Source organism: Rhinopithecus bieti, unplaced genomic scaffold, assembly GCF_001698545.2.
Source record: "Rhinopithecus bieti isolate Rb0 unplaced genomic scaffold, ASM169854v2 scaffold_32950, whole genome shotgun sequence".
NCBI lineage: Eukaryota > Metazoa > Chordata > Mammalia > Primates > Cercopithecidae > Rhinopithecus > Rhinopithecus bieti.
The window spans coordinates 123,662-135,704 of record NW_016813939.1 but is presented as its reverse complement, the minus strand read 5'-3'; the positions used below and the strand labels follow the sequence as shown (position 1 = coordinate 135,704).

General features: G+C 34.7%; 1 protein-coding gene across 1 annotated transcript in view; it reads left to right on the top strand.

The window, feature by feature from the left end:
• The window catches only part of LOC108513366 (protocadherin-10-like), a 59,445-nt gene extending 53,473 nt beyond the window's left edge, over nt 1–5,972 (top strand). Inside the window, 1 exon segment of the mRNA XM_017849107.1 lies at nt 5,443–5,972. Coding sequence (XP_017704596.1) covers nt 5,443–5,513 — 71 coding nt within the window. The 3' untranslated portion in view covers nt 5,514–5,972.
• Nucleotides 5,973–12,043: the final 6,071 nt, after the last annotated feature.

The window sequence follows — 12,043 nt, the reverse complement described above, 5'->3', positions numbered from 1 at the left end:
TTCTTGCAGGGAGGTTATATTAGAGGGTCCAGTTTGGTGCCAGTCTGTTGAAGGAAGTCCTAGGTAGCTACGCAGAACTTACGGAATGTTAATTTCGTGACTCAGGGCATAATGGCCAGCTTGGTATGGAGGATCAGAAGCCCAATGTCTATGAGAGTTCTCTATTTCCAGAAAAGCACAGTATGTGACCAAAAATTGCCGCGCTAAAGATGTATGGTGTAGGGCCAAGGATAAGTCCACTGTCAGCTTATGGTCATGGTATAGAGATTCCAGGAGCAATGAGAAGTGGTCAAATTATATACCTTTATCTGAATTTTATTCTCTCTCTCTGTTTCCAAGATTCCTTCCTTCTTTTTCTAATAGTTTTTCCCTTCTATACTCTGCTCATAGTTATAAACTTTTTACTTTAGCAAGCCTTAAATAATTATCATAAAGGTTAGGGGCCCTTTCCAAGGAAATGGTTGCATCATAGGGTTTAAGAGCCCCAGACTTAAGTTGCGTTTTAAATAACACCTACGCTATGCCACAGGGTTGTCATGGATATTTTACCCTGTCAAGCTAAGAATCATGATCTTTGTTGCAAAAGAGAAACAGACAACATTTTGGCACAATGGAAGAGTTCTGGGGTCATGACCCAGAGGTCATTCTCAAAACCATTGTCTGCTATAGGCATGCAGCCTTTCTCTCTCTTTTTTTTTTTTTTTAATCTCTCTGTACAAATTTCCTCAGAATATTTTGAATTTCTAAATATGTAAAGTTTAATAGTCACAGCTTTCAGTCTGTTTCCTGATCACTCTTGGTGGAGACTTTCTGTGTGGTTGAGGGTAAAAATGTTGGGAGCCTAGCAGTCCACCTGTAGACAGCTATCTAATTCCCCAGTGAATATCAGTCAGTGTCCTCAGTGCTGGAGTCCGCATCTAGTAAGGTCATTTTGACTGTGAGGCAGGCATGGCAGTGAAATACTTTTGCATGCTGGTAAACAGCAACACTAAGAAAAGCCTAGATATTTTGGATAGGGTTTTTCACTGGGAGAGTAGCTGCATTACCTCTCCACTGTTTTAAGAGGGGCTGGTAAGAAATGCTTCTAAACTCTCTCTCATTATTTTTCAATCAGTGCCTTGACCATGGGCTGCCATGGATGTCTACCTTTGTACCCCTGGGAGTCAAGAGGACGCATGGGATGCATTGAGGGAAACAGTTACACAGGGAATGGGCAAGGTGGCTACCCTTGCCTGAAGGGCGGCTCTTGTTAGGCAACCTGGGAGCCGTGCTTAATTCTTTCTAGGGTATCAGTCTCCTTCCTTTCTACAAACCTGACAATGTGTCATCCCATGTTCCTCCTGGGGGTGTACAGTCACAGTTAATATCCACGTGGCTGTCCCAAGCAGCTAATGGAGGTCACTAGATTAGATGCTATAACCAGAGAGCTCTAGATTACCCTTGATAGGCAGGACTCAAGCACCAGCCTACATTTAAGGTGCTGTGTTGTCACTACTTTTTTTTTTTTTTTTTTTTTGAGACGGAGTCTCGCTCTGTCGCCCAGGCTGGAGTGCAGTGGCCGGATCTCAGCTCACTGCAAGCTCCCCCTCCCGGATTTACGCCATTCTCCTGCCTCAGCTTCCCGAGTAGCTGGGACTACAGGAGCCCGCCACCCCCCCCGCTCCCCCCGGCTAGATTTTTGTATTTTTTAGTAGAGACGGGGTTTCACCAGGTTAGCCAGGAAGGTCTCGATCTCCTGACCTCGTGATCCGCCCGTCTCGGCCTCCTAAAGTGCTGGGATTACAGGCTTGAGCCACCGCGCCCGGCCGTGTTGTCACTACTTTTACGGGGAGAAGACTCAGGGACACTTGCCAAAAACAGACCAAACCCAACAGCCAGTCATGCCCAGGTACAGTCAATTAACAAGAATTCTTCTTTTGGAGAAAAACAAGAGCTTCCTAGAAAGGGAAGAGAAGGAACAAAGTGGTACTGGAACCAATTAGTGGTTTGTTCGCATGTGGCCTTCCTAGTATCATGAAACCACATAGCCAAAAGCAATGAATTAAAGTTGACCAGGTGTCCTTGGTCATGGTTGGAGGTCATCCTTTAAGAGGTTATTTTACTTGGCTCCTATTCACTCTATTGGTGAGGGAGGGATTCCTGCCCTGAGATTATTGGGATGGAGAATCTGCAACTGGACACTGGACAAATGGCATCTACAACAATTTATTAGTCACATCTTCTCACATCCTGGGAGAGGAGGACACTACATTCTGCACAGGACCATGTGGAGGTTGCACTTAGAAACAAAGGGAACAACCAGGGACTGTGGGAGAAAAGCTTTGTGTTTCAAGAAGTGCACCCTGGTTCCAAGGGGATGATGTGATTAGCTTATTTGAATAATTCCATGTGTTAGCAGGGAACTGAAACCACTACTAGGAAACCCAGGATAAGCAGGGCCTGTGCCTGGTCTCCTTGATAAGGAAGATGGTTTGGTTAAGAGACCTCATCTTCTGGAGCAGAGTGGGAAGGGAACTTGAAGTTAGACTTTTTGAGTCCTTCTTAGTGATGCCAACACACAACAATGGGCCTTAATTTTAGGCCTCAGACACTAAGGGTGAGCAGTATCTAGTATGAAAAAGACCAAAACTCTATGTGAACACTTGAAGAATTTAGGTCTTGGTCAGGCTTGACTCATGCCAAATTTTTCTGTTGTTAAGCTTTGATTCTTTGAAAGGGTTTCCATATCATCTTCTAAACTAAGTGGACCATTTTTGTAAATAAACTTTTCATGAACACAGGATCCCCCAGCTCCTTTGTAAACTTGTGAGAGAATCTCTTTGTGATTAAGGTCTGAAATCTGGTATTGTGTAACTTGACGGTCCATTTTCATCCATGTTGCAGGCACTTTGTCAGCTCTTTCAATCTTCAAACCCAAGTCTTTCAACTTTTGGAAATTTTCTCGAGTTATTACTCTCATGATTTCTTCCCTTATTTTTCTTTATTTTTTTGTATCCTTCATTATTTGGATGCTGAACCTCCTCTACTGCTCTGTCAATTTTCATTGCTTTTCTTTTCTATATTTTAAAATGTACTTTCTGGGGTATTTTGTTATGTATCTATTCCAAACCTCTACTGAGCTTTTTTATTTTATTATTACTATTATTATTGTTACTTGAATTCTAAGAGTTCTTTTTGTTTTCTGAATGTTCCTCTTTTAAAGTACTTTTAACTCTTTGTGTATGCAATATTTTATTTTATTCATCCAAATATATTGATGACAGTTTATTTTACATTTCATTTTTTTCCAAATAGGGTCTCCTATAATTATGTTAGAGACTTTTCATAATGTTTTATGATACTTGGCTGTCATCTCATAATTAAGAATTTAGGTACTCTAAAATGCTGAAGATAAATTCTGTCCCTGTGTGAAGGACTTGTTGAGTATGTTTGTCTGTAGGGTAATCTGGCTAACATTTAATTGGAGAACTCCTGGTCAATATGTTTAGGCATATTTTTCTTCTTGGTCTTGTTGGATAACCAAGAGAAATATTTTCAGGTCTTCTGCCTGGAGGTATAAGCCTGAGTACTTGAATTCTGAAAAATTAACTAGGAAAAAAAATCTGGAAGACCCAAGATCCAGACTTCTTGGTATGACGATTGCACTTTAAACTGTACCTGCTATTTTCTAATATAGGAGCGCTCTGTTTCAACCTCCTTAGAGAATAATAAATCTCCTGTCTTCTAACCAGAGAGAATAGTTGATCACCTACATGTGCACAATTGATGAGGACATCTGGAGGTCTAACTGCTTCTTAATAACATTTTTGGTCTTTTTTATTAGGCTTATTTTTACCCCTACTTCAGAACTAATTTGTGCTATCAATTATTGAGCCTTTGGAATTTTCTGTGGGATAAACCAGGTTTCTTCTTTACACTCTTAGATTCCAGCTAAGATTTTAAAATTTTTGCAGTTAGTATGTCAATTATACCTTTTTATCTACTTACAAACATTCAGAATGTTGTCATAGTTATTTCCTCAATTGTTTGTCTTTTATTTGTCATTGTAGCTTTTTCATTAAACTTTTTTTCATGTTCATAAAGTTTTAGGAGGAAGGAAGGTTAGTGCATAATTGACCTCTCCCCTCTCTGTAACTGGGAGCTTGAAAATAAACTATGGACATAATAAGTAAAGTCTTATATAAGCATAACGCAGAATGTCATGTGGAAATTTGATCTTACATTATTGAGAGTTTGAATATGGGATTCTCTTTAGTATTTTTTATTTTTGCTGTTGTTAAGGCTATATAGAAAAGCATTGATATGTTTGAAATTGAATCACAATTTGGAATTAATAATTAAAATTTTAAATATAAATAATTCATTTATTTCATTACATATCAATAAACAAAATAATAAATATGTAATTTATTTTCCTTATGCCACTATTACAATAACTAATTTTACTTTTTTTGTAATGTCATTATCTTGAAATCTAAAGTAATTTTAAAACAATAATGTTAAAACCAAAGGGGTAATATGCATTGTTACATTTGTTATAGATTAGAATAGTGCTTATTTATTCAATTGTCTTTAAGGTTATTATATTATATTACAATATAAAACTTAATATAGCTTTTCTCACATTGCATTGGTTTATTTACCATATTACTCTATTTTGAATAGTGGCCTGAAATTAGTGTCCAAATAGTATCAGACAACTAGCAAGCTTCAGTACTTGAGGTCAATTTAATTACACTGTGCATGACAGAAACTAGGCCATTTGGGCATTGCCTTTGCCACCAGCAATTGACACCTGAGTGTTAATGAGCTGATAATTAAGAGTTGGCACATACAGACACATTTTACTATTTAAGACTAGGATAACCATATGCTGTGTAACTTCTGTGCTAAGTACTTTGTTAGCTCCAGAATTTACACAATTATATTTGTGAGTTGTGTTTTTTTTTATTTCAATTTTTCATGTTAAAAAAAGATAAAAACTGTTACTTACAAAATGTAAGTAACTGTACTCATCAATTGCAAGTTATGAAACTTTCTAAAACCAGCAAGATTGTATTTGGAGAGAAATGTATTTGGGGAAAAGGAATGCAGAGTTTGTGTAGTAGAATTACTTTTAGTTTAAAACCACATTGACAGAACTTGCATTCTGAAATGCCTTTTGTAATATAAAAAAGTACCTAAAGCAATTTAACATGACTGTTTTTATGTAGGACTGACAGCCTCTGTGATGGCCCATAATGATTTTCACATCCTAACATTGACAGCCTTGAGTAATACCTCTACCCTGAATGTAGATGGGATATAGTAAGCCACTTCTAAAAAATCAATATGATAAAAGTGAAGTGATTTCACACGTGACATTAGGGTATCAAAATGCTATTGTTTCCATTTTGAAGAACTTCTTATATACTGTCTTACTATTTTTTGGATTCCTTGCAGAGCTGTTGTGGAGGCAACTACGTGGAGAGACCCATGTGGCACAAGATCAAGGGCTGTCAACTACCACATGAGTGAGCTTGGAAACAGACTCCCAAGTTGAACATTCAGATGAGACTACAGGCCCTGCTGACAGTTTGCAACCTTCTGAGAGTCCTTAGCCAGAGGCACCTAGCTAAGCTGCACTAAAATTTTTGAACCACGCAGATTGTGCGATAATAAATATTTGTGGTTTTATGTTGCTATGTTTTGGGGTATACTGCCATGCAACAATAAATAGTTAATACATTATGTAGGTGAGAATCTTATTGTCTGATATAGTAATATGAAGTAGTGATTTTTCTGGTGTGATGTGGCTGTTTTCAAAAACAATATGTACAATGTACACATCCTGTTGCTTTACTTTCCTCTTCAATTTTCAGTTCTTGCTTACTCCTCTTTTCCTGACCTTGCTCACAAAAAATCATCCCCACCATTTTTGGGATTGATCTATTGGCTTAAAAAAAATAAAGCTGTCCTCATCAGATGAAAAATGTATTAACTTTAGTGAATTTTAGTTGTGGGAATTACTTCTAATTTTCTTCTTTGAAACAGTTTGCTTTCCATAGAATCCTCTGTAGGACATATAGCCTTTTATATGCAGATTGGTATAATTATGCTTTGAAATAGCTCTGAATTCCCTGTAGCTTAAACTGAGAACATGAAAGGCCAAATGTTATGTCGAACTGAAGGATATAAAAGTGCACGTACATCAATGCAAAACGAGATATAGAAATGAACAGCTTTCACACAGTGATGTCAGTTTTTGACAGATTATTGAAGGGTCTTTATAAGTGCAGAGACTGCCACTGGTAACATGAAAACTCTGCCTGGGGACAGCCTTATTAGCTAGTATTTTGTATTTCTTCAAAACCGAAAGGTGAGTAGATGTTAAGCAAAACAAGAGAAATACTCTGTGACGAAAGCGTTAACTCTCTTCCCAGAAATGACATCTGGTTTCAAATGGCAAAATACAGTGCGATCTAGTGATGGAATCATCTACCCAATCTGACATTCTAGAGATGGCAGCCTAGATGAGGTGCTTACATTTTAAGAAGTCGATAGAAAACCGACATGGCAATCTTCACCTCCATAGTGATCCCAGTGACAGACAAAGGCCTCTTCTGCACAGGAGGGGAAACTATTGAGCCAGTGACAGACACATCTAGAGTATTTAAAGCACCCACATTCTGTTTCACTAACAGCAGGAAGATTAAATAAAAAAAAAAAAAAGGGTTTTATATGTTCACAACTTGAAATCAATACTATGCTTATTTAAAAACAGATTATAAAGAAACTCAACTTTATGTTGGAAGAGTATGTAGTGTTAACTTTTAATATCTGATAATTATCATACCTATTTTGAATTAAGTAAAAATATATCTTAGAATTGTTTTCTTGCATCAGCTATTCATAGGCAATCCATTTTTTTTCTACCTACAGTGCATATCCTCTCCTGAAATTATATCCAAACAAAGGAATTGAATATCCACATTATCTGTGTTTGTTAGTAGAAAGAAATATTTTTTTTAATTTAAGACAAAAATCCCCTTAATTCTGATGTTTCTAGAATGTGCAGATATTAAGTAGGTACAATTGAAATCAATATAAGAGGAGGGCAAAAATTTTTTGAACAAAACATACACTTTGAAACTAATGCTGATTCAAAGGGAATTGTGTATGTGAGGAATAAAATACTTAGATATTCATTCTAAGCCAGGAAATTCTACTATGTTTTGCACTTTGCAAACTTTATCACTTATAATCTGTAAAGTATGTATTGGAAGGAAATGATGATAACTCAAGTAATAGTTAAGGAAAACATAACTGTTAATTAGCTCTGACACTAAAATTTTTTAAAATCCAATCTACTAAAATGTTTTCTCCTGAAATAATTAACATAATGTTTTAAAATTAAAAGGTTTCAAACCTATGCCTTAATGTATGCATTAGGTTAGTTCCACTTAATTAACTGATACTTTAGGAAATACACAGGCAATATTTAATGGATAGCATGATGACTCTAAAATCATTACAAAATGAACTCTCACTTTACTACTTAAAACCATGTGACCTTGGTGAAGTTTTGCTAGTTAACTCAGAGACACAAATTATTTCTAATATCTGAACTAGGGTCATGAATTAAATTTTAATCAGAATGATGTTAGACAAAATAATTTCCATTTTATAGGGAGAATCTTTTATGATCTGGGGACATACTCACTGCATGTATTCATGTGGAATTCCCTGTTCAGGGAAGTTCTGGATAGAAATAAAAAAGCAAAATAAACCGTTAAAATCTTATAATACTCTTAATGACTAATTAAAATTGTTTCTGTCATTGATGATGGGCAATATTGGTTTTTAGATTTTATCAGCTGGCATGACAAGTCATCTCTTCTTAAACAAGATATTTAGACTTCATTTTATTCCAGTGAATAAAATGAAGTAAAGAGCATCTGTACCATGAGTTTTTATACAACTCCATACCAAGATATGCACCAAAAGTAATAAAAAAACATTTTTTTGTAAGAAAACACAGCTCCAAACTGTGGCACAAACCATGACAAGCATATAAGATTCATTTAAAAAATAAAAACTAAGATAATTCTAAAGTTCAGTGAAAGCTGATACTTATTGAGTGCTCCTTCTGTGACAAGTGCTATGCTGGTCATCACTACACTTACATAAGAAATGTACTATCTTTAATCTGTTTAAAATGATAAAGATGTGAAAGTCATGTAAACTTTATTTCTTAATTGTAAGGCTAGTGAGGATTGGAGCTGAGAAGTGGCCTCTGGCCAAATGACACCTGCTGTTAGTTCCCTTAAGTAGTATGGGAAATAAGATAAAATAAAATGAAGCAATTCATCACTTAATGTTTATTAAAAAGGTCTAAAATAGGTATCTTATGTATTGAATTTTAAAGAGAAATTATTTTAGATACATTAATCCCTCCCATATTTAAACCAAATGGCTGTGTAAAACAAAGTTAGTTCATAGTTCAAATAATGGAAATGATCAAGACTTTAAGGCCTAAGTTGTAGGTTTTATGCTTTTTCCTACATCTCCAAACTATGACAGCATATCTCATATTATACTGTTAGTGTTTGTGTGTGTGTGTCTGTGTATGTGTATTTCTGTGTGTGTGTTTGAGTGAAAGAGAGAGAGAAATGAGTTTAGAATAGATGGTAACATTATTGGTAATGAATAGAATAGTATACAATGAAGCACAATATAATACATTGGAATAAAATGAGATCTAAAGATCTTATTTAAAATTCTCAAATGTATGCTCCTTAAGCTTTCAGTTCCACTAGATTGAGGGTTGGGGTGGAAGTGAAGTATTGGAATTTTTATTTTCAAATGGATACTGCATCCTGTATCAATTCCTGAAAGATGTACATTTCCTTAGCTACAGCCTGGAGACAGAACGAGACTCTATCTCAAATAAATAAATAAATAAATAAATAAATAAATAAATAAATAAGTCTCGTAAGAGTCCTTCAATTAAAAAAAAAAAAAAATCTTATCTAACATTTTTTAGCCTATTATTCCTAACCACTGTTCATGAAACTATTTTTTTAAATAAAATTAGCAGCTACAAATGAGAGTTACGAGGGACATACTTTGAGAAAGGTTGATTTATTGTTCCATGTATTTTGCAGAAGTGGAAAATTAGGGCCAGAGGAGTGTGACTTAAGGTCCTTTGGCAAACTAATAGCAGAATTGGAATTGAAATACACAAAGCTGATACCTTTTATGCACACATCAAACTCAGGACATGGAAGTAGATGTCCTGGGTTGCCATCCATCTTCTAATACTTTAAATCCGTGTGACTTTTGAAAAATCACTTAACCAAACTGTGCCTTAGTTTTTTATTTTATGATTTGTGACTAATTATTTAACTTTCCTCCCTGGATTATCAGCACGTTCCATGGATAATGCATATAAAATTTACATGCATCATGGCTACAATAAATGTTGTAGTATGTTCTATATGTTTAGATAGATTATAGAAGAAGTGAGAAGAATTATTAGAAGGTACTAAAAGTTCTACATAGTTCCTTTTCATTAAGTTTGCAAACAAAGCTCTAGGATCGTGTTTGTGTATTTGTAGGAAGCAAGAGATGGTCCTGTTGAGAATTCATCTTAAGAAAAAAAAGCAAAAACCTTTGGAAATTAGCGTTAAATAATTACATGTCTGACAGGTGAGAAATAATTAAAATTGTGACATGGTTTTAGACAGTATCTATGTGGGTTCAGATCCTGGCTATATCACTCACTAGTTCATTAATGGAAGTAGCAACAACTATACTCGTGAGATTATTGGAGGATTATTGTATTATGCTGCTAAGAAGAAATAAATGAGACTGGGTAATTTATAAAGGAAAGAGGTTTAATTGACTCACAGTTCCACGTGGCTCAGGAAACTTACAATCGTGGTGGAAGGGGAAGCAAATATGTCCTTCTTCACATGGCAGTAGGAGAGAGAAGTGCAGAGCAAAGTGGGGAAAGCCCCTTATAAAACCATCAGATCTCATGAGAACTCACTCACCAACATGAGAACTTCATGGGGGCACTACCTGTGTGATCTAATCACCTCCCATGAGTTCCCTGTCCCAACATGTGGGGATTACAATTCAAGATGAGTTTTGGGTGGGGACACAGAGTCAGACCATATTGATTATAAATGTCTCTCTGTAAATTATAACTTGTAATAAGGTGCTAAAAATCTTATTTCTTGGTCCTTATTATATACTTAACAATGATTTTTATTTTAGAAGTCAAAGGTAGTCAGATCTCCTACCAGGGACTTAATGATGTTAGTGTTTTGATTTTCCTATTTGAAGACTTTTAAGAGAATAATATTTGAGAGAATGAGAGAAGGAGATAGATTTTTTTTTTTTTTTTTTTTTTTTTTTTTTTTTTTGAGACGGAGTCTCGCTCTGTCACCCAGGCTGGAGTGCGGTGGCGGGATCTCGGCTCACTGCAAGCTCCGCCTCCCGGGTTTACGCCATTCAGAAGGAGATAGATTGTTAAAAGCACATGAAGATAATACAAATTGCTTATCAGTTTAATAATATCTGACTTTAGAAAAGAATCTAAAAAGACCATAATTATAAGAATGTTAAAACATTCATAACATTCATGTTTGGTTATTTTTTCAGAAAAATATTGCTTATTTTTACCTGTTCCTTTGTTTCTCTACATCAGATAAAAGGCGGTACAAATTTTATATCAACTGTGTACACTTTATTATAAACGTCTTTGAAGTTTACCTAACTATGCCTTGAATACCTGTGTAAGAGGAGCTTTAGCTAAGTGTTCTAACAATTTGTAATTCTATCGACTTTTGTAAAATTATTTTCTGTTATCAATATATACAGTTTTATCTACTTGCTGAATAGTCTTTACGTGGTAGCCAGGTGACCCAGGATCGCATCAATAACAGAAAAAATCATCTTATAAATTAACTTTTGGCTAGGAAATTATTTATATCAGGGACTGTAAAAATAATGTTTATTCATATGTTTTGAATAATACAGAGGAAAATAAAATTAATGCCTTATCTTTCTCCATATATGGATAAAACACATTTTATTTATTTTACTGTTGTAGAACATTCCTTTTTTTAGGTAATTTATATAGAAGTACAATGAATGCAAACATATTATTTATTTTTATTTCACACTTTAACATATTTTAGCTCTCTTGATCAGAAAGTGAGAATTCTAAATAAACATTCTTTTACAAAGTTGGGTCCAGGAAATACACGGTCACATTCTGTACAGTCAGCCTTCTGTATCCATGGGTTCCATATCTATAGATTCAATCAACTGTGATGAAAAATATTTTTAAAAGCCAAAATAATAAAAATAATAAAACAATAAAAGCACAAATTTTAAAATACAGCATGACACCAATTTATATAACATTTACATTGTATTAGATATTATAAGTAATCCAGAGGTGATTTAAAGACTATGAGACTATGTACATAAGTTATACACAAATACCACACCTTTTATATAAGAGAGTGGATTATCCTTGGATTTTGGTATCCATGGGGGTCCTGGAACCCACCCCCCACAAATACTGAAAGATGACTGTGTATCCTGAGTGTGGGTATGTGTATACACACATATTTTATACACACATATATTTCTATTTTTGTATATATATATATATATACATACATGTTGTTATGTAATGATATTTTACCAAATTATCTAAAAGTATATCTATTGCTCTTCAGAAATAATGTGAAAAAAATACTATTTGTTTAAAAACAGATTATTAGTAAGTAATTGATTTGCATGTAATCAAGGCCAATAAGGAGCTCTTGAAGACACTGATAAATTATATTCATCACTTATTCTTAATTAAAAAGGAGATTGAAATAACACCTCAGAGGAGAGAAAGGAATTAATGTAAGCACTGGAAAAAATTATGATTTTTTAATTTTATTACAGAAAGGCTTTCTAACATGATTTACATGATTAATATTTGATGTGTGCAATTATCAGTAATAGCAGGTCATATAACAAGTTTTTCAAGTTT